This window comes from Python bivittatus, unplaced genomic scaffold (genome assembly GCF_059951505.1).
Source record: "Python bivittatus isolate LINGU-HERP-01145 unplaced genomic scaffold, Pbiv_v1 ctg000780_np1212, whole genome shotgun sequence".
Lineage (NCBI taxonomy): Eukaryota > Metazoa > Chordata > Lepidosauria > Squamata > Pythonidae > Python > Python bivittatus.
This window is the reverse complement of record NW_028277108.1, coordinates 3,658,275-3,681,653: the sequence shown is the minus strand read 5'-3', so window position 1 is coordinate 3,681,653 and position 23,379 is coordinate 3,658,275. Positions and strand designations below refer to the sequence as shown.

The window sequence follows — 23,379 nt, the reverse complement described above, 5'->3', positions numbered from 1 at the left end:
ATCCCAAACCCCATGCGCAGGGTTAAACTAACTCAGCAGATTCCTCTGCAGGAGTGGTCAAGAAAATCAAGATGGCAGTTGCAGTCATGAAATTGAAGCCCCACCCCATTTTACATACTTCAATCCCCCAGTTGCAACCACCATCTTGACTTTTTTGCCCTCCCTCTCTTGCTAGGGACCCTTCTGTAACTCAGTTGTGTTGGGGGAACATTTAAACAAGCCAACCTTGCCAGCAAGGTTTTGGCATACCTAATTCCCCAAAAACTCTGGGTAGTCCATAGCAATTGGGATCAGCAACTCAGCTGTTAAGCCACACAGTCGCTAAGTGAAACTGCAGCTGTGCTTATGATCTTACTTCAACTTTCCTTTGCTTTACAGACCTGAGAAGGTTGTAAATGCAAGGATTGGTCGCAAAGTTACTCTTTCATCACCATCGTAACTCCAAACAGTTGCTAAATGAGCCAGTCACTAAATGAGGACTACCTATGCAGAAAAAAATCAGGCTGTCCTTTGCAGTACTCATGGAAATGGCCTGGCAGCAGAGAACTCACCTCCAAGCTTTGTGATGGCCAAGCCACAAGTTAGGAAAGAGACTAGTAATATAATAAATTCTTGCCGTTCTCCTCCTAGCACATGAATCTGAGCCACCTCCTGGAAAAATGGGTAGAGGTTCTTTTTTCCAAACGTTGAGCCAGTTAGTATAATGGTGTACTGCCAGAGTCACCAGTAAGGAGCTTGGGCAGGGTTCAGTTTACTGTGGTACAGGGGTGACTACAGGGTGTGGTCAAAAAAGTCAAGATGGCTGCTGCGATAGTGCAACTGAAGCGCCACCTGTTTTTATCTGGTCACACGTGCATCACCCATTAAAAAACAAGCAGAGCTTCCATCACACCATTGCAGCTGCCATCTTGACCTTTTTGATCATACCCTGTAGACACTCCTGTTGTGGGAACTGACTCAACACGTACATCAGTAACTTCCTTGTGTCCCTCCTGAATCTCCTGCTATTTACTCTGAATAGCTGTTTCCAAGCTCTAACACTGAGGTGGCCTCACAGCTAAGAGCGCACGCTAAAAGCCTCTCTAAGAAGCTCGTCCTACAGAGCATAACAGAAGCGACTCCCAAATGTGCAAAGGTCCCTGGCGGAGAATTCTGGCAAGAGCCAACACGCGTGCGCAGAGGGGGCAATCCGTCTGGGAAATGCTACTGCACTCAGTAAAAGGAAGCGTCCTGCGCTGCGTTAAAGACCAGCACCGGGTTTTCTTGGTCTCTGTAGACGGTCTAAAATACTTTCAAGCCAGTCCTTAGATTATCGCACTCGTTTACACAGACGTCCGTACCGCGAACCAGAGGCTCCTGCCGCACTTGGGGAGTGAACTACCCTTCCCAGGATCCTTTTCGGCTCAGGCGTTTGGCTCCCATCAGTCTTTACGGCTGGATTTGAAAAAGAGCCGCGATTCAGGTGCCTTAAAGCGAGTGGCGAGGTTCCAGCGCTTGTTGGCGTTGCTTCGAAAGGAGGGTCTGCCGTGACCCTTAGCTAGTCTTGCACGGTTTCGAAGCGTGCGTTGCAGTGGAGAACGTGTCATCGTGGGTCTTCGTTTTTCCGGGGCGGGTGGATTGCAATGGGAGGTAAAGGATCCCGGACTTGATTTCCGCTTTCTAGAGTGGGGAGGATCCCCGGACTCTTGACTCGATCCTCTCTACCGCCGGTTGCCCCAACAGAGCTGGAAGTAAGTAAACGAAACGGTCCTTTCCACCTCCTTTCACCGACCTCTCTGAAAGATGTAGCCGGGATTCATTGCATTCAAGCAACGCTGTTCTTATGAAGTCCAAAACAGCCGGAACTTTTCATGCGTTCTTTTCTCCCCCTCCATTGTTATGAATGTTTGGAACAGTATATTTTGATCTTGAAATCTTTTCTTTTGTGGAAGTAAATCCCTTTATAATCGACTTAACTCATTGTCTAAGTTTGCACTTTTTTTTTTTTGAGTCAGTGTTGACTCCTAGTGGCTGCCTGGACAGGTCTCTGCAATTTTCCTGGCAAGATTTTTCAGAAGTGGCTTGCCCTTGCCTTCTTCCTAGGGCTGAAAGAGAGGGACTGGCCAAGGCCACCCAGCTGACTTTGGGCCTAAGGCAGGACTAGAACTCATGGCCTCCTGGTTTCTAGCTGGGTGCCGTAACCACTACACCAAACTGGCTCTCATTAAGTTTGCATAATACCCTGACTTATAAATCAACCAAACTGGTCAGATTTACACAACATGCTACGGTCCTTTCCCCATTGCTGAGTGGAAATGCTCTCCACCCACCTCTTACTTGGCAGAAAACTAATCCACCGTGACGTTTGTCCCCACTACTGATTCCTGTCCTGATTCTATGCTTCTGTTCCCAGTCACTGTAGTCTCGAAGAAGAAAATGTGACAAAGCTTAACAGATATTATATGTCTTGGGGCTGCCCTTGGAGGGTGTTAGATTAAAGGGGTGGGGGAATGCTACTTTAATGGAGTTGTTGAGAGTTGGGTAGCATGCAAGTTTAATAAGTCATTATTAATATCAGCACAGCTGAATAGGGATAGATGACTTTAGCCTGTCTCACTCATGAGCTGGGGATGAGATGAAGGCAACGTCATGGGCCACTGCAGAAAAATGCTCTTGTCACAGATTTTTGTGCTGTGGTTTGCATATTGTTCAAATGCAGCTGCTAGGTCTTTAACTAACTTTATAAAGCATTGTATCTATTTGTTAGATTTCTACCCCACTTCTTGTACAAGAGCTCAAGTCAGCATCCATAGTGCTATTTTTTCTCCAGAACGGTGAGTTAGGTTGGACCTCAAGGGAGTAACCAATCTAAGGTTGCCCAATGAGTTTCTGTGGCTGAGGGGGGTCTCCCTAGGCCAACACCTTAGTCCCAGCACCACGTGGCTTTCATTTTGTGTGAATCCTCTATAAAGGTCCAGTGGCCTTGGCTTCCAAGTAAATGCATATACAGTGGTACCTCGGGTCACAGACTTAATTCGTTCCGTGACTCTGGTCGCGACCCAAATCAAATTTTCCCATAAGGTTCAATGTAAATACGGTTAATCCGTTCTGACCCCTCCGAATTTGGTCGCCAACCGATTTTGGTTGCGACCCGAATCAAATTTTCCCATAAGGTTCAATGTAATTATGGTTAATCCATTCTGAACCATATGTTGTTGTTTTTTTAACCACAAAAATATGACACAAAGTACAGTACGAAGAGAGAGAATGCTAACCTTGCTTGAGGCGACTTCTGGCGTGGAGGACAGGAAGGCAGGTGGGGAGGCGGTTATTGCTTGGAGGGAGAGTCCCCCTCCCTACAGGAAGCCACAACCACGTGTCACGGCAGGGAAAATGGCCGCGGATCCTGTTCGTCACCCGATGCGGAGTTCATGGACGGAAGCAAAATTTTGTGAACGGTGCTGTTCGTGACCTGAATTGGTCGTGAACAGAAGCGTTCGTGACCCGAGGTACCACTGTACAGGATTTCCCCCAAGCAGTTCCTTCTGTTACACAGGACTAGGTTTTCTCTCTGAGTCATCTCCTAGTCTTCCATGGTCAATAAGCTGGATCTTTTTCCTTATGGAATTAATTGCTCATCAATTATGCTCATCAATTATGCTAATCAAATTATTAATTATGCAATTAATTGCTCATTTTCCTTATGGAATTAATTGCTCATCAAGCTTTAATTTAGGTCACTGTTGTCCAAACCTGGCCACTTTAAGATGAGTGGACTTCAACTCCCAGAATTCCCCAGCCAGCCAACTCATCTTAAAGTGGCCAAGTTTGGACAACACTGATTTAGGTAGTTCTCGCTAGGTCAGATTTAGAAAACAAGGTATCTAAATAAAATCAGTGCACATAAAATAAACTGCACGTTAGAACTGATGAACGTTTTTGTTCATTTTTTACAGCAAGTGAAGCGAAGATGCAGGGCGCCTTTGTTGAAACATTGTGCTCCGTTGTAACTGCAGCATGCAGCCAAAAGTGATTGTTCTTGGTGTTTTAAGTTGGGCTGGGATGACAGTACCTCACATTCTAGGGTGCTTTGAATTATTTTATTTTGTGTCCAGCTAACAGATGGTGTTGGATTTCCCAAGCAGTCATACACAAAGTGTGTACCTGTAGTCCAATTTAATATAACTGTGATGGAAAACACTAGTTTGGCAGTATTAATGGTTCCCCCACACTCACAGCCAAAGCTAGAAGTCATATTAAATCTCTGTATTTTATATTTTCTGCCTTTGTGGGTCCTTTTCTACAACATCTTGTTTGTGGGGAAAGGTCCTGCATATCTGTTATGTCCAGAGTTGTTCAGAGTGGGGCGGCATACAAGTTTAATAAGTTGTTGTTATAGTTATATTCCTCTTTGCTTTGCCAGTGATTTGGTGGAGGGATAAATGGGGGTGTGGACTTTTCTCCAACTTGGAAGACTTTTGCTTTCAGTTTCTGCAAACTGAAATTTCAGCACAAAACGTGGCCAGGGCAGGAGAGAGAAGAGAGAGAAATTGCTGATCCCACTGAAGAATCTGAAATTTCTGAGGGATGGAAGATTTCCTTGACTATTCTCAGCCTTTCAAAGAAGGCAAAGTCAGGAAACAGACTCCACAAGACTGACTGGAATCTATTTTATTGATACAGGCATTCAACAGAATCTTGAATGCCTGTCTGTGTTTTCTCTTCCCTCTTTCTTATACCCCAGAGAATTAGGGCAGAGCCCATTTGAGCTTCTTTCTCTGTTTCTTGGGCTTAAAGCATGCTTTGCTTCAGTAATCATTTCTGCATAGCTTTTCCAAGGCTATTTCTATGGCTCTCTACAACTCTATTTGGACAACCATAACAACCATCTGTTATAGCTTTGCCCAATTGTTCACCATGTTCATAATTCAGTTTATTAAAACTGTTTTGGGCCAATGGTTTATCTAGCTGGTATTGTTAATAGTGATAGTTAGCATCTCCAGGATCTGAGGCAGGTGTTTACCAGCTCTTTTGAAGGTCCTGGAGATTGGGGACTTGCAATCAAAACTTGACCCCTTTGCTTTCTACAATCTGCAAGGGAATTTCTGGCTAGGGCAAAGCATCTTGTAGTAAAGTAGCCTCTAAAATACATATTATATGACCAAAATCTGTGCTGTAATTGTCAACCCTTCAGTGCATTGGGTATTCAAACTGCCCTCCATTTCTTTTTTGTGTTCTAACAGAATGGAGGCAAATCTGGATAAGCCAACAGTTCCCAGACCATCCTTTCTTTCAGCAGTTGAGCTATCCCCAAGAACTGGCCCAGTGGATGCTAGTGATATTAAAAAAAATCTATATGGTGATTTTTCTTCAAGTTCCAATGTAAGCCAGGTAAGAGAATAAACCTTGGAGATCTCCTTTTTGCTCAAGGATCCAGTTTCATAGTCCCATGCTAAATTGATTTTATGGGAGAACCCAACTTTAAAAATTGGGAAAATAATGGTGATATGGAAAAATTGGATGGAAGCAAGGTTATTAACTTTGGAGCAACTGTTAGATGATGAAGATGATTTTTTAACATATACTGTGTTAAGAGATAATTATCATCTATCAGATGTAACCAAATGGCAATATTGACAGCTACGACATTTGTTAACAACGTTGTTTGAACCACAAGCATTTTCAGCTTCTGAGACACCTGAGATACTAGAACAACTTGTTAAATCCTTTAAAACTAAAAAACCTACTATTAGTTTATATAGATATTTGTTATCAATAAATCAATTTGATATGCAGATGTTAAGAAATTAGTGGAATAAAGAATTAAAGGTTCCTATATTGTCTAGACAATGGAAGAGTGTCTTAATTTCCATAGCAAGAGTGTCAATGGACCTCAAATTACGACTTATACAACAAAAAAATAATATTTAGAATTTATTGGACTCCATTATGTTTGTATAGAAAAAGACTATCCAAAACAGCATTTTGTTGAAGATGTAATAAGGATAATGCTTCTTTAAAACACATGTTTTTACAATGCCCTGTACTTACTATGTTTTGGGAGAAAGTAATGGACTATATAAATAAGATTGGGTGACAAAAGCTAAAATTTTCAGAGGACAATATTCTCTTGAACTATATACCTAGTACATGGAATTTGACATCTGGACAACTTAAATGGATTCTCTGTGCTCTTGCTATGGCTACAAAACTGATATTGCAACATTGGAAAGATAAATGTATGGCCCCCTTTATTCAATGGATTGAAGGCCTGATTGCACTTGCCACTTATGAGCAAATTGCCTACAGACATAGACTTTGTATGGACAAGGATAATGAAATATGGGACTCATTTATACAAAATACAGTAGGTTAAAAAACAAAAACAATGATAGTTAGGGTTATATAAATGCATTATAGATTAATATATATGTACTTGAATATTATTTACATTAGATACATATATATATATATAGAATTGTAACTGTTAATTGTTATAACGATATATTATACTTTTTTTTCTTTTTTGGTTGTATTTTTTCACCTTTTTTTTAAAGCACTTTTTGTGTGTAGGGCTTTGGTTTCTCTGAAAATGTATGCATTTGCATTATAATTCTCTGTGTTTTGTTTCTTTTTTTCCTGTTGTTATTTTAAAATAAATAAATAAACAAAGGATCCAGTTTCATAGTGAGAAGGGTAGGCTGCTCATCTTTTGTCTCATCACAAACATGTTTATGATTTTTAGATGCACCTTCATGGGCCTATTTTTGAAACTTTAAACTGTTTAAGATGTGAGGCCTTATTATATATACTGTCTGAATAACATTTCTAGCTAAATCATCTGTTTTTCTAAAAGATGTTCAACATGACTTCAGGATCTCCTAACATATTACCATATTGTATTTGGGCAAATGATCCCTCTTATATTGATTTGGTTGAAAGGTTTAGGATGGAACACTCAGTTGCTGATGGGATTAACCTGTGATGGAAGATAAATTTGTTATTTTGGGCTGAAAACACTACTATGGATGGGGTGGGCTGAGATTTTGGATGATGTGGCCGTTGCAGGGCAGATAATCTAGGGACAAAGAACTGTGAATAAAGAGTGCAGAATAGTGGGTTGAAAACCTGAAAGCAGAATATTGGGTTTAGGAAGAATGTATAGAAGATTAAAACGGTTGCAAGAATGCACTACTTCTAACTCTGAAGAAACTTCACTGTATATAGCAGGAAGGACAGCAGGAAGTAGAAGAGAGATACTGAGTTTCTTGCCCAAGGAAGGAAAGCTGGTTAAGAAAAATCCTAAAGAAATGGTAACTCTGTCTAAGGACAATAATGGCTTAGTAAATTTGGGTAAATATGGTAGGTTGAATTTTACTACAGTTTGATCTAACCAGTCAGTTGTTTGTTAGCAGACTCTAGCACAGTTTGAATCTTTCCTTTTTTTAAATTGACATTTTCAGTGGTCAAGTCGAGCTAAATTCAAAGTCTTAAAAACTTGATGATAGTAATTTCACATTCCTTTTAAAAAACAGCTGACAGTAATAGCTTACGTGCCATCTTATGTAGCTTATGTAGCACAGAAATGAGAGGTACCAGTATGGTATATTTAGGAATAGCTAGTGGCCCTTTTCATAGTGAAGAACCTGCAAGTCTTTGCTGTAATAAGTAAAATGCTAATTTTCTGCATATGAGAGAGAGGGAGAGAATGGGCTGGGGGAGAAAGGCTTGACTAAGGAGGGGGAAAAAATTGCTCTCTCCAGTCATAAGTCTGGGGCACTTGAAAATTATTAGGCATTAACTAGATATTTATTTATTTATTTATTTATTTATTTATTTATTTGGCTTGTATGCCGCCCATCTCCCCCACGGGTGACTCTGGGCGGCTCACAATAAAAAAGAAAAAACACAATTCTCTCCAAGATGGCTGAAAACTATAAATAATTAAAAAACATATTAAAAATGCCCTAAAAAACCTCCTCTAATTTTGGCCCTATAAAAACCTGTAAGATGCTGGGCGGGGGGGCAATCCATCATCCCACCAGCCATCTTCACAGGTGCGGGCCCCCCTCTGGCCCCCAGGCCTTCTGGCAGAGCCAGGATTTAATCCCTTTCCTGAAAGCCATGAGGGAGGGGGCACACCGGACCTCAGGAGGCAGGATGTTCCATAGGGCAGGCGCTGCAGCAGAAAAGGCTCTCTGCCAAGACCCCACCAATCGAAATTCCCTGACCGGTGGGGTCTGCAACCTGCCCCTTCTGCTGGACCGAGTGGGGCGGGCTGAAGTGACCAGGGCGAGGCGGTTCCTCAGATAACCTGGTCCCATGCCATGAAGGGCTTTAAAGGTGATGATCAACACCTTGAATTGGGCCCGGAAACAAACTGGTAACCAATGCAGCTCGCACAACAGCGGTGTTATATGTGCCCCCTAGGGGCATTAAGAACTAATTTTATCACTTTTCCTGTTAGAGAGAGAGCCTGGAGTCCAAAGAACGAATTCATGTTTGCCTTCGGGTCAGACCGTTTTTAGAGTTGGAAAGAGAACATGATGCTCAGGTATGACTTAGCTGAAACAACTAAAAGCAAAACTTCATTAAAATTATGCCATCTGCTTGGCTTTAAAGGACTTTCCCCCCACTTTTCTTATAGGAGTGTGTTTCTGTGGTTGACTCAACAAGCATTATATTAAAAGCTCCGAAAAGTTCCAAGACGTTTCGCCTTAGTGAAAAAAACTTGCGTCAAATGGTGCAGAAATTTACTTTTTCCCAGGTATAGTGAGTTTGTTTATCAGCAATATGGAAATGTTATGCATGATTAACAAAATTATTTAAGTAATCAGAAAAGCTTTTAAAAATGAAGACTCAATATACTTTTCATAATTTCTATAATCGAAAATGTAAACACCCTTCTTGTTCATTTCTTAGGTATTTGGGCCCAAAACAACACAAGAAGAACTCTTTGACCGTGCTGTGAAGCAGCCTGTGTTAGATTTCCTAAGGGGACATAGTCGGCTAGTATTTACTTACGGTGTTACAAATGCTGGGAAAACATACACCTACCAGGGTAATCTGAGAATCCCTAAGAAAATTTAAGCTATACATTTCAGCTAAGCTTGCTCTTTGTCCTCTTAGTGGCACAAAATAATTTCATGGTTTCAGTTATTACTTTTTGGGGATGTATGGATTTGAGAAGATGAAAAGCTGCCTTTATATTGGATCTAGTTTAGACTTTTCTATATTTCATTGGTAGCAACTGTCTAAGGTCTTAAGCCATCTTTCCTACCTCCTGCAACCTGAGTTTCAGACTGTAGATGTCAGGGACTGGGTCTTCTTGCCTGCAAAACATGTCCTCTGCTATTCAGTTAGAGTCCTTTCACTCACTGCTTCAGCTGAGTGAGAGTACCCTACATGAAGTCAATAAAGGTGTCAGTATATGTATTTAAGATGAAAAGTAAGCCAGGCTCTAACAGAGTAATGGTACTTCAACCTTAAACTCATCAGCTGGCTGAAGCAAATGATCATCATTTATTGATTGATTTATCAAATTTGTATAGCCTCCCATCTCACGGAAAAGTGACTTTTTTAGCTTTAGCTTTTAGCTTTATCAACTTGGGGAATGAAACATACCGATGGGCAGCCTACTGTAGGCTGCCCATCGGTATGTTCCATTCCCCAAGTTGGCCTTGTCAATTTTGATACATTTGGTCAAGGAAAGTGAAAATAGCTAGAATAGCTGTCCCAGGGCTTCTAAGTATTTTTCAATAGGATAGGGTAGGGGGAGGAGAAAAAGGAAGCATTTTCTGTATTTGTATAAATGGTCTGACACTAGTGAACGAGTTGAGTTTATAGAATGCTTTCCATTGCTTTTGTTTTTACTGGCAAAGTAATTACCAATACATATAATCTGGAAGTAAGTCCCACTGAATGCAAGTAGGACTCACTGCTGTGATGAATTATATGGACTGAGCAGGAAGAACACTTGGTGCTTTTTGTCAGTTTATAACTCAAAGTAAGTCCATAATGGCTGTCTGTTGTCAGACTGTATTGTGTTTACTTGAAGGATGGCTCCAAATCAGCCTTCTGCAGCCTGGGGTCCACCAGATTTTTTGGATTTCTTTGGCCAGCAGTTCCAGAGGTTAGGGTCCAGCATATCTGGACAGCAACAGACTGGGGATGATGACACTCATTCAACATATCCACAGTTCAGAAAGGTCAGGTTTTCTTTACCTCTGCTCCAACAGCATGGAATTCTGCCTAAGTCTTAAATTCTATATGCCAGGTACAGATGAAGACAGTGGCATTCTCCCCAGGGCACTGGGCGTGGTGTTTAAAAGCATTCAAAGCAAACTATATCCAGACATGAATCTCAAGCCCCATCGATGCAGAGACCATAAAAAGCTGTCTAAAGAAGAAGTGAGAGAAGAAATGTCTGTAAAAAATTCATTGCTTCGCCTCCTGAAAGAGGTATTGTGACTAAAAAAAAAGAAAAAGAAAACTTTTTAGCAGCTTTTCATGAACAAACTCAGAACAGAAAAATCATGTGTTTGAGGATAAGGAAGACTTTAATGGAATGTAAGGATGAGGAATAGAATGTTGCCTGATTGGTAGATTAACACATGTCCCTCCCCCGCCCCCCCCCGGCTTCTGTAAGTTTGGGTGATGTTCAGGGGTTATTGCCTGCAGCAGCAAAAACCCTACACGTTAGGTGGATGCTCTGATTTAATTTCATTTGTTTTTAGTCATCTCAGAATGAGACTGTTGTGCTCACTTCTCACTTCCCATTATCATCTAATATTAAGACACAAGGAATGATGGAGAGTATCCCTTAACAGAGTATTTGTGGTAATCCAAATGTTCTTCCTGACTTAATTTTCAGGTAGATTGCCAAAGCAACAGTAGTAGAACAACGGATAATTGTGAAGGTAAGTTAGGTTGTTCATACCCATTCGCTAAACTTTTGTTTGTTGAAGAAGGTTGGGTTCTGTGATGGGATGGAATTATGAAGGCCAAGCTCAGGGAGATAAACATTTTCTTAGCTCGCCAGAACAGCGTGGGAGGAACAAGAGGATGAGACTGGCACCTCCCTGAGGAATTCACACTGTTGTGGCTGGAGGACTTTGGGAACTGGGGTTTGAGTCTGGGAAGATCGATGTCAGGCCTAGCCCAAGGAACTCCAAGAGACAATGCCAATTCAGTCCAGCTATATTTATTAGCTACAACCTCTAGCAAGAATCTTCCCAGACTCAAACCCCAGTTCCCAAAGTCCTCCAGCCACAACAGTGTGAATTCCTCAGGGAGGTGCCAGTCTCATCCTCTTGTTCCTCCCACGCTGTTCTGGCGAGCTAAGAAAATGTTTATCTCCCTGAGCTTGGCCTTCATAATTCCATTCCATCACAGGTTCACACATAATGCTCAGCTGGTGTCACCAGGGCCACCCTTGACTTTGGAATAGTGTGATGGGACCATTTTGCAAGGGATTGGCAGGGTCAGGACAAAGAAGTGAACAGGGTCTAGACAATTACCGTGATAGTTTGCCAACCACAAAGTTTGGGCCTGCAAAACATGCTAAACCCAAATCAAACATTATGGCTTAGTGTAAAAGGTGAATGTTGCTCTGTGTCACATCATTGAGTTCATTGCTGTAGCAAGTGAAGTCCAAGGATTAACTCTGTGATACGTCCAAGCTGTGATTGGATCTTCCATACCAACTGCCCGCTACTGAATAATATGGATTTACATTATAACTTACTTAATTCTAATGTTCTGCTAGATACGAAAGAACCAGAAAAAGAAGCAGACCAGTCTAACCTGGAAGAGGAGAGAGATGTAAAATTCTCTATTTGGGTTTCTTTTTGTGAAATTTACAATGAGTGCATTTATGACTTATTGCTCCCAATATCCAATGACAAGAGGAGAAAAATGCTGCGCCTGGCCCAGGATATAAAAGGTTATTCCTATGTAAAAGGTAATGAAAATCTTAGCAATTGACCATAATTTCAGTAACCTACAAATAGCTTCCTTTTTCAATATGAGATGGGCTTCCTTTGACTAAAAATATGCATAGAATTCTGCTATAAATGTCATTATAAAATGAATATGATATAGGTAACTATTTTCAGTCCCTGACTCTTACCTTCCCTTGTTTAAACTCTTTATTTGGAATTTCTTTATATAATCAATAGATATAATTTGGCCCACCATTTCTTTTTTACCAAACCTTGCTATTTAGGAATCCAAAGATGCATACTATTATCTTAAAAGTATCTCTATTAGCAATTATTAACTCTTCATGGCATTTGTTGGGACATTGCTTATATAATATTTAGTTTTTACTCAATCTGCTTTCAAAGATAAGATTACAAGAGAATTCATGCAGATTGACATATATTTTGTAACATGACCTAATGCTTTGCATGACCCTGTAGACTGACCTGATGGACATGGAAGTATATCTTGTGTTCTTCCTAATTTTCCTCCATAATTATTTCCTCTTTAAAAAGTATTAGATCTTAGTCACATACATCTGTGGTTCCAAAGGGTTAATCATCTGAGTGGAGAAAGGTACCTGCTCTTAAGATTTATTTATGTTCTCCATGGATGTCTAATCTAGTCCGGGCAATGTGTGAAATAATGCTTAGTTAAAAATGCTGTTAAGCCAGATTCCTATTTCTGAATTATATACTTTTTTCAATTGTATTTATCTTGTGGGAGGTGGTGGTGGTGGTGGTGGTTCAATAACTAATAAGTACTGTTTCTTGAAAGATCTACAATGGATTCAAGTTTCAAACTCAAAAGAAGCTTATAAGCTTGTGAAACTAGGCTTAAAACATCAGAGTTCTGCTTCAACGAAACTGAATGCCAACTCAAGTAGAAGGTAAAAATAGCACATGCTTAGTATGGAACAGCCAAATGTCTGCTTTGTATTTAATTTGAAAATCATATCCAACTTAATGCACCCAAATGCGTCTTGTTCATAATATGTTTCTTGATCTACCAACTCAAATATTCTGGTTTTATATGTTTCCTTCTATGGTACAGCCACAAGATGGAGCTTACAAGCTGTCATTTTCATTTCCAATCAACCCGTTTGCCTTACTAACTCACTCATTCAGGCAATCTTTAAACTCTCCGTTTAAAGAAATTATAGCTATGACCTATTAAATTGTTGTTGTTATTGAGCTTATAAACCACTCCAGTCACAACTAACTTCCTCCATAGCTCAGATTAAAACAAAACAAAATATAATCAAATCAAAACTTTAAAATCACAATAGTCGTCTGGGAATAGTTGCAGTCCACCCTTGCCCCACCCCCATTATTTCATTTATGTATCACTGGCATTTCCATTAATAGTGGGACAAATATCTCATTCAACTTTCCAGGGCTTGCTTGAATAGCTAAGGCTTTGTAAACTTTGGAAATGCCAATCAGGAAGGGACATTTCAAATGTCCAGAGGGGTGCTGTGGAAGGGGAAGGGGAAGGGAGGGGAACAGCAGTGTGCTTGCACACCCCGAGACATGGCACTCTGAGCAAGGAGATGCAAAAAGAAACTGATCTTATTGGACAGGCAGATATTCTTGGGAGATGGTGGTCCCACAGATATCCAGGTCCTGAATCATGCAGGGTTTTGAAGGTCACAGCCAGTAACCAGTGCAATGATTAACACTGTGGATTCATGAATAAGCAACGGAAAATCAAAACTAAAAGCTTCTAAAGCTGTAGTTCTGAGCACATTTGGGAATGTCAGTGTGCAAGTACCCCAGGATGCTAGAATCATTTGTATTTCACTGAACCATAGAATGACATGACTTTTGAATCTATCCACTCTGAAGCAGAGAAGATGCTTTTCATGTACAAACATTTACAGCCAGAATGTTGGCTGCATGCATGAATGAATATATGTTTACTTATTTATTTGCTGGAAGCAAGCTGGGTGTAACTTACTTGGAAATAGAAGCATCCCAATTTGAGAATGGAAGTTCTTTATATTTATTTAAGAGTTGACTTTGTTGGCTTTTGAGATACACACAGGCAAGTAAACTACCGTTTGCAACCAGAGATGCTGGAGGTAATTTGTTTTGTATTCTCTTTCAGCCATAGCATATTTACTGTGAAAATGCTAAAAATTGATTCGGAAACCACACGTGTGATGCAAGTCAATGAGTAAGCAATCTTATCGTTTCAGGAAGTCATTATCTCTTCAAAACTATCATGCAATCTGTGTCTCTGCTGAATGGATGCACTTTTCTCTTCTTCCAGATTATTTCTCTGTGACCTTGCTGGCTCAGAGCGCTGCACGAGAACCTGCAATGAAGGGGAAAGATTAAAAGAGAGTGGAAACATTAACACTTCATTGCTCATTCTAGGCAAATGCATCAGTGCCCTGAAGACCAATCAGCAATCAAAGTAGGGTCTGGAGGATGTTTAGTTTCAGAGCAGACAAATCTCTTAGCTATCCATTTATAGAAAGGGACAGGAAATGCCAAACAGGAGAAACATGTTTCTGTTACCTTGTTCCAGACTCCTCTTAATTTTCTTTCTAACAAAGAAGTATGCAAATTATGCAATCCCTACGGAATAAAACTCATGAAGTCTTAAAACTGCCACCCCTCTTCTAGACTTTACCTTGAACAATCTACATTCGCTGTCTTGTCTGATGTAGTGATTTCTCCACTCTGTGGCCCTTGCAATTAAGTCATTTAAATAATTTTTTAAAAGTTGTTTGCTTCTGCTGTAAAGGTCAAAAGATGACCTTGTAATCTTCCAGATCTTGGCTGACCATAGTCTTTCCATGAGATTTTCCTTCTGTGTTGATTTTCTAGACATAACCCTTTTCTCAGTCAGTTATGGCAAGACTATTGGTCTGTTATTAAAATCAGAAAAAAAAAAAAACAGTTTCCAAGCAGAAATAATCTGCTTCTTTTTGGTTTTGAAACTTAAATGACAGGGCTATGATTCATAAGGAATGTGTGTTAAAACTATTTTTCTTCTTGTTAGTTCTCTGGGTTGAAGTAGCAAGATTTAAAACCTCAGTAACATTAAATGTTGTCAGGGAAAAACCACATTAAACACGGGATACAGACACACCATAAAACAAGTCACTTCAAAGTTCCAAAACCTTTATTAAATGTTAGTTCAACAAGCAAATAAAATTCAGTCAAAAGCATACAAGGTACTTACTTTAGATACACATTGCAATGCGGACCAGCTGGACCAAGCCGTCAGGTAGACAGCTTGACCAAGTGGTCCCGTTCACTTAGATGCAATCTTTTTTATCCTTTAAAACCGCAAACCACAATCATGACTCTCAGGATTTTCATAACGTTCCCAGGGCTAATTTCACCACACTTTCCTGTTCCCTCTGTCCCTGTCACGTCTGTTCCCATCAAGAAGTTTGCTTATTTAACAGTTTGCTCTAGTTTTGCAAGTTTTACTTATTTCCTGTCATTGCCCCAAAGGTCATCTCCAAGATAGCCCTTGCTTTTATGTTTAAATGTGATTAAACAACATATATCTATATTAAAATAAGTTTTAGGCCACTAGCATTTTTCTCTCACAATGTCTAAGTGAAAAATAGCAGAAAAAACTTGTTTCAGTCGCCATCCACGTCCACAGTATCTTAACTCTCTGGGATGTGTGATAGAAAGAACTCTATCCGTTGTGTTTCTCCACCTTCATTTACTTCGATCAGGACCAAAGTTGGATGAACCCTCAGCCTATTTATATGAATGAGTTTTGCACTTATTTCTGCAGTAAAGGTTTGCAACTAACTTTCTGTATGTTTAGATCACGCTGTAATTGTAAAAAAAAAAAATCTCATGCTTCATTCCAGGCTGCAGCAGCACATTCCATTTCGGGAAAGCAAGCTCACTCATTTTTTTCAAGGTTTCTTCAGTGGGAAAGGGAAGGTCTGCATGATAGTAAATGTCAGCCAGAGTCCCTCGGCATATGATGAAACACTCAACGTGCTCAAGTTCTCTGCAATTGCTCAAAAGGTAAATGTCGCTGGAAATGAATGCCTGTGAGAAAATTACTGGGTTACGAAACTTTTAAGTTGTCAGACTTCATACCAAGATTTGATAGTAAATCTCAGCTTTCTGGATGCTTAACCCTTTATTCAGTATTAGGCTAGTCTTGACAGGAGCCTCTGAGGTATGATTTGACTAGATGAGAAGCTTTATTGGAGACAAGAATGAAGCCACAGATTCAGCAGTTGATTTGCCCACCGTAGCACAAAGTAGTCAGAACCTTTAAGTAGGTCTGTGCTACAGAGTTTGAACTCTAGTTTTTTTTTTCTTCCTCCCTTTCAGAGCTAACAGATACTTAGTCAATCTGTTGCTGGCTTTGGGAGACATCTGGTTTATTTGAAAGCAGTTCTCGGAAGCCTGAGAACTACAGACGTTTTTACCCTTACCTCTGCCTTCACCTCTCAAATGGGCTAATTAGCAGTTTAAAGTGTAGAAGGATCAGTGTGGGTAAAGGTGTTGGACTAGGTCCAGAACAAAACAGATTGAATCTACCCTCAACTATGGAAACTTCCTGGGCCACTTTGGGCCAATCACTGTCTCTCAGCCCATTATCCCATAGGATTGTTGTAAGAGAATATTTGGAAGTAACGGTCTTCTGAATGGCCTTGAGCTCTCAAATGAAAGGTAAGAGTCTAACAAATAAGGGTGTGTATTGTGAACTTAATATTCATGATATTTCAAAATTAGCTATATCTCAGTACAGTGGTACCTCGGGTTACGAACTCTGCCTCAGGTTACGAACCGGATCTGCGGCCATTTTCCGCCGTGACACGTGGTCCGCGGCCATTTTCCGCCCGTTCCACGTGGTCCGCAGCCGTTTTTCCGCCCTGCCGCGTGGTCCCCGGCCGTTTTTCCGCCCAGCTGCGTGGTCCGCGGCCGTTTTTCCGCCCTGCTGCGTGGTCCGCGGCCGTTTTTCTGCCCTGCCGCGTGGTCCGCGGCCGTTTTTCCGCCCTGCCGCGTGGTCCGCGGCCATTTTTCCGCCCCTGACGCGTGGTCCGCAGACGCCGGAATGGATTAACGGTAATTACATTGAACCTTATGGGAAAATTTGCTTCGGGTTGCGACCAAATCGGGTTGCGACCAGAGTCACGGAACGGATTAAGATCGTAACCCGAGGTACCACTGTATATAAAATGGGGCAATGTTAAACAGATGGGCAGATTTTTTTGTAGTCGGGTTCCGTTTTCTTTTTTCCTACAGAACTATGGTGGAAATATAGTAGTGTCTTTGGAGAACTTTTTTACATATATGCAGTGAGCATCTCAAACATTTACAATTCTATGGGGGTGTTAAGGATAAAATATTCATAGGTGCTAAAACAATCATGGTAATTGTGGCTTTAAACACATTTTCTGGCATCTACCCTGAATAGGTCATGGTACTAGATCCTTCTGAGTCTCCCCAAGAAGAGACATTTGACCAGCTGTCCCTTAAAGCAGAATCTGAAATGAACGTTGATGATGGTGTGTGTTTACCCATGAAAAGAGCAACTATATTTTGGGAGGGGAATCTGGAAGATGTGATAGAAGATGAAGAGGAGCTGGTGGAAGATGGCAACGAGGAGTACCAGGGGAATTGTTTGGCAGAAGATGCACATGCAAAGGAGACTGAGGCAACAGATGAGATGGAAAGCCAACTTGAAGGCGAAGATAGTGATATCATTATCGGAAAAGAAGAGTATCAAGTATGTCTTTGTATTGGTGTCTGTGTGTTCTGATCTTCAATCAAAAAGGCTCTCAGATGAGCATAGGTAGAATCAAAGCATTTTAAAATTAGGATGGGGTAGTGAAGAAAGAAAATAGAAGCTTATGCATCAGCCCTTATTATAATTAATGCAGTTAATGTAGAGCTGGCCTTTCATCAGGATTGATGGATGGACCTTGCTTCTTTTCACATCATTTCTCTGTAGTATAGCAAAGAAGTTAGGCTGCCTTCTAGCAACAAAGTCACGCCAGATTGCCGGCCTTGGCTGATCTCAATAAAAACTAAACAGGGTCATGTCTGGTTAGAAAGTATATGGGACACAGACTAGACTGAGTCTTTTTAAAAAAAATCTGGAAAAAAGTAATGGCAAATCACTACTGTACTGTTGCTAAGAAAACTACACAGAAGTAGCTAAGTACTATGGGGAATATCCCAAGTGGAACAACCAACAAACTGGAGTAGGGTTAACAAGGTGTATCTTGAAAGAAAAGAACAATGATCATTGGGCACTTCTCCAGAAAGAGAAAAGACATTCAAATAAAGAGCAGCAAATATATGTTTCCAGTATACCTATACATTTAACTAATATTTATGTAATCAATGATCAGTAGCTACACAAGATTGCATTAGGCTATGTGCATTCTGTACAGGCAGTCTCTCTTTAGCTGTTGGTGAGAACCAGTTCTAGTTTAGGACTAAAGGAGTTGTGCCAACTCGTAAGGTTAAAGACGTTTTCTTTGAGGTTATCTAGTTCTTGTTACTCTCTGCATCGCCTGCTTGCTTAATATAATTCCATTTATTAGCCAAGTTCCCTCCATGGTAGTCACAGGAACTGAGCTGGACTCAAAGGGGCCTTTGCCTAGCAACTGAAAGGCAGAATTTTATATTTGAAAGAAATCTAGCTTGTGTTTATCCTGCATATCTGTACCCTGCCTTTCTACAACAACCCATACTCAAAGTTGATTTTCAATACTCTAATTCAACAATAATTTTTTTTAAAAAGCAATCAAAATGGACTATAAAAATGTCATAAAAGCCATCCTGGTAGGTAGCAAATTAAAGAACGTAATAAGGCAGGCTGCTTTTAGAAATGGAAGCAGAAATAAAAGGGAGTTGAGCAGGAAGCAGGCTAGCAGGGGTATCTGTAGGGTGTGGTCAAAAAAGTCAATATGGAGCTTCAATTGCATCTTTGTGGCTGCTATCTTGGATTTTTTGACCACATCCTGTGGAGATTCCTGCAAGGTGGTTTTTTTGGATTGCCTATTCCATAGTTTAGATGCGGCTGAAAAAGTCATGTTCCTACAAGATGTACTGTAGAAGGAAAGCAGCAGGGGTTGCCTAAGTGATGAGCAAATTGTTATTGCCTGTAATGGACAGAAGGAATGACCTTGAAGAACAGGAGGAAGAGCCACTACCAAGACAGTGGTCGGATAAAAGAAATCTGAGTCCAGGCCAGAACTGTAATCTGAGAAGGTTTCTCAGATAAGACCCACCCTCATTCTCACAAAAATAAAGGGAAGGAGGGGGGAAGCACATTCAGACTTGCAAGATTTTGTTCTAATAGCTCTATAATAAAAATAGTATTAGCCTGCATAACTTTGGTTTCCTAGTCTGGTCTACCTTGGTCATTTCATAAAGTGGGTGGCCACACAATTACACTGTTAGCAGTCAATATATGAGCCACCAATGTTAATGGGATGCAAACCAGTGTAGGATGTTGGGAGGATGCACAACTTTATATGCCTGTGAGGCACCTCCAGGTGCCTCTTTGCTATATGACTCAGGAGGAAGAGTAGGAAGTGTAATTTGACTTTCTTCACCCATTCACATTTGCTTGGAGAAAGGAGCCAGCTTACTCCAATATAAGCCATCTTGCAGGTGAGAAAACTATAGGCATATCCTGAATGAAACGATGATGATGATGAAGAAGAAGAAGAAGAAGAAAATAGGAATAAGTGTTGATAATTTGGGCTGTACCATGAATGTATTAATGACTATCTAATCCAGTATTGCTTCTCTTGTCTAAAAGACAGGATTGCTAGATTTTAGCATCATGTCTACAAAAACTCACCTTGTATGCCATAGCACAGAAAATCTCATAATGTTTATTCCTGGTGCTCATCTTTAGAAGTTACTCGATATAATAGAGGAATTGAAAAATAAGTTAATAGATGAAAAGAAAGCTAAGCTGCACATGGAGCTAAAAATCCGTGAAGAAGTTACTCAAGAATGTCTTCAGTACTTCACTGCAAAGGAGAGTGATCTCAAGTAAGTCTTCTGTTCTTTGTGTGTGCATATTGTTTGGGAGTTTGTCAAGATCAAGCTGCTTAAATCAGGCAGCAAATTACTTAACAGTGATGGAGCTATTTCTTGTGAATTTTAAGTTAAAACAAGGAAGGACTATAAAAGTCTTGGTTACTACTCAAAATTTAAGATATATTTTTGTAAAAAAACAACAACCAGTGTGCTCCTGCCACTTAAAGGTTGTTCACTTATATACTACTGATAGGTAGCATTTTCATTCACCCGTAAAGCGACCAATTTGCAGATAACCTGAAATTATAAACTTGTGCTTGAGTGAACAAGCCAAATGTGTATAGATTTTTGTTATGTAAATAAATAAAATGGTCATCTGGCAGATGAAATGCCCTGGTTTTTCTCTAGCATACTTATGGAGAAATATGAAGCTTATAGAAATACTCTTTCAGATAATATATTTTGGTTTACCTGTATAAATCATACTGGAAACTACATGGAGTGACATTGGAAGCCTTCTTCTTTAATTAAAATCCTGTGTCTACATAAGTTAATGGTGCACTGGGATTTTCCCGTTCCCAATAAATTATGGCCAGTTTTCCTCTTACCTCTCCTCTGGTTTGTGGTGACAATAATGTTATCCTGTGTAATAAGGAACTTGCATATGAAGTGCAATTCTTTGATATCCAAAACTGTTATCTCCTCCAACTGAAGTGTTAAAAGTGTTAAAAGAACAAGCTGAAGCGGGTAGATTGGTATGATTTATTTTCAAGAGGAATATGAGTTATTTCTCTCTCTTGACATATTTAGGAAAATGTTTAGTGATAAGGAAGAAATGATGGAGGACATCTGTGAAGAGCGCATGAACATTTACAAGGAGCTGGTGAAGGAATGTATTGCACTACCAGATGGCAAAGAAGGAGCAGAAGAGACTCTAAAAGAGGATGAAAAAGTGGTAAGTTTTGTTCCAGCAAATGTAGGCAATCTTAGTACAGGTCATCCTTGGTTAATGACCATTTGTTCAGCAACCATTCAAAGTTACAACGGTGCTGAACAAGGAGAGTTAAGGCTAGTCCTCAAAGTTGCAGCGGTTGTAGTGTCCCCACGGTCACATGATTGCGATTTGGGCACTTGGCAAATGGCTCACAATTATGACAATCACAGTGTCCCGAGGTCACATGACCACCATTTGCAACCTTCCCTGCTGGCTTCCGACAAGCAAAGTTAGTGGGAAAGCTGGCAGGGAAGATCGCAAATGGCAGTCACGTGACATTGTGCTTAATGACTGTAGCTGGAATGCAACAACTGCCGTTGTAAACTGGCGTGGTCACGTGACATCACACTTTATGACCACATTGCTTAGTGATGGAGTTCCCAATCCCAGTGACCATTGTTAACCAAGGACTACCTGCATTTATCTTCTCCTACTAGGTCAGCATGTCAGCTATACTATCTTTGAAATACGGCCAGTGAATATACTGTATACAGTTCCTGTTTGATTCCTCTCTCTGTCGCCACTCAGGACCAATTCAGCTTGCTGTAAATGTTTACTTACAAGGGCACTTTAAGCAGTTCACATGTATGAGGTGGAGCATCTCATAGGTTTGGTACTGAATACAGCTCACATCTATGGGGGTACCTTTTATCACCACACTATTGCATCTGGATAATGCTAAGTTACAGAAGGCTGCTTAGTGTTTGCAATTCAGGACTTTAAAGCTTGACATTCTTTCAAACCAAAATGCTTTCTTCTGCCTCTGCCTGCCTTTCAGGCAGATATGGAAATGATAAACCCCAGGTTACTTCATGTTTACTGAATTAAGGTTAAAATGAAGAAAACACTGTCTTGACATTTTCTCCTCACTTCTCTGGTTTACCATATGGCAGGTCAAACTTCACGCATGGTTTATGGGATCAGTTGTTTTCAAAGGTGACACTGGCTTACCACAGTCAGACACAAAAAGGAAATATTCAGAAGGGAAAATGTCTAGTTTTTGAATTAAAAACCCTGCTGATCTATTTCAGGTCAAACATATACCAACAAACCTAGTTCCACTTTCTGTCTGCCCTGCTCTAGCAGGCTTACCATGGGCTTTACCCATGGCTCTAAGTTATAATGGGGTTGCTTGATTTTGGTTTGGTATGCTGTATGAACCTGCCAACTTTGGCTTCTTCTCCGTGAGTCATGGTTAAAGAAGCCATGGTTTAATTTGATTTCTGAACCCAGTCTTATTCTTCTTTCTCCTCTTTCTTCCTTCCCCAAACAGGTAGGGAGTTTTTCAGTAATACTGTTAACTTGATAGGGCTTCTGAGACTTTCACTGCAGATCTGCATGAGTGCACGTTTTCGGTACCCCTCTTTTTTTCCCTCCCCCCTTTTAAATGTCATGTTTTTTGCAACAAGGGAGGTGAAGGTGGAGAACCTGAAAACGTGGCTGATCTTCCCAGTATGGTGGTGTCACTGCAACATAACGTTGCTGATATTAAGCAACAGGCAGAGATGGCATTTGGCGTGCTTGACGCTTTGGAAGAACCTCAACTGACTATTGAGCGACTTGAAAAGCAATTGGCTGACGTTACAGCAGAGCTAGCCCATGCTCGAGAGGACCTCTTGAACCAGAATAAAGGTACATGCAGAGGAAAGACAATAAACTCTTGGCTGCAGTCTGAAGGCGCATACAGCCAGTTTCACATGCCCGGAAGAGTGATTTCGGCTTGTCTTTAATCCTTATCAGTTTAAATGGGAAATTAATGTTCCTCAAAATATACCAGCAAAAACTTGGGAGTGGATTTGGTTACATGTCCAAAGGATCTCTAAATAAAAACATTCTGTAAATCACCATTTAGACTATATCTGTTCCTCACAGTTTGAAAAGAGAAATGAGCTAGGGATGAACACTGGAGATACGATAAACACAGGTACTGTTATAATTAAGTCTTTGGGTTCTATTAAAAAAAAAAAATTGGAAGATTTTTAATTTCTGGGGAGCCGGCCAGCGTGGTAGGAGGATGCTTTGCCATTTGACCAATCAGTAATTTTACTCTTAAGGAGATGGTTTACAAAGAAGATATTGAAACGATTGCTAGTTTATTAATAGCAGATGAGTTCGTTATTGCCTAACCGATGAATTGAGTGATACTGTATATACATGGATGTGATCAAATTAACAAAGAAGTAGAAAAAGTAAGGCAGCAAGACAAGTTTATTAAAAACAACAACAACACCAAATTCACTTATTTACAAGATGTATAAATCTATAATGTTAAAGAGTTTCCTAAACAATCCAAGAAATTATTTTCATGGCATTTATGAAATACTTTAAATACTGATTTTATTCCAGCAGAGGTAATGCAAGAAAATAAACTGAGCGAATCTGCTAAAGTTCTTCAAGATGCTACTGAGGTAAATGTGTGTT

General features: G+C 40.3%; 1 protein-coding gene across 3 annotated transcripts in view; it reads left to right on the top strand.

The window, feature by feature from the left end:
- The first annotated feature begins 1,450 nt into the window (after nt 1-1,450).
- The window catches only part of KIF20B (kinesin family member 20B), a 56,085-nt gene continuing 34,156 nt past the window's right edge, over nt 1,451-23,379 (top strand). For 2 of the 3 annotated variants that reach the window (XM_088128967.1, XM_025171262.2), the window contains exons 1-17: nt 1,451-1,730; nt 5,223-5,370; nt 8,447-8,533; nt 8,627-8,746; nt 8,902-9,040; nt 10,256-10,440; nt 10,853-10,898; nt 11,747-11,941; nt 12,739-12,850; nt 14,071-14,139; nt 14,236-14,382; nt 15,809-15,971; nt 17,377-17,688; nt 19,837-19,976; nt 20,775-20,919; nt 22,368-22,590; nt 23,305-23,366. In XM_088128967.1, coding sequence (XP_087985093.1) covers nt 5,224-5,370; nt 8,447-8,533; nt 8,627-8,746; nt 8,902-9,040; nt 10,256-10,440; nt 10,853-10,898; nt 11,747-11,941; nt 12,739-12,850; nt 14,071-14,139; nt 14,236-14,382; nt 15,809-15,971; nt 17,377-17,688; nt 19,837-19,976; nt 20,775-20,919; nt 22,368-22,590; nt 23,305-23,366 — 2,292 coding nt within the window. In that variant the 5' untranslated portion in view covers nt 1,451-1,730; nt 5,223. The remainder of the gene's footprint in view (nt 1,731-5,222; nt 5,371-8,446; nt 8,534-8,626; nt 8,747-8,901; nt 9,041-10,255; nt 10,441-10,852; nt 10,899-11,746; nt 11,942-12,738; nt 12,851-14,070; nt 14,140-14,235; nt 14,383-15,808; nt 15,972-17,376; nt 17,689-19,836; nt 19,977-20,774; nt 20,920-22,367; nt 22,591-23,304; nt 23,367-23,379) is intronic. The other variant, XM_088128966.1, reaches the window with a different exon arrangement.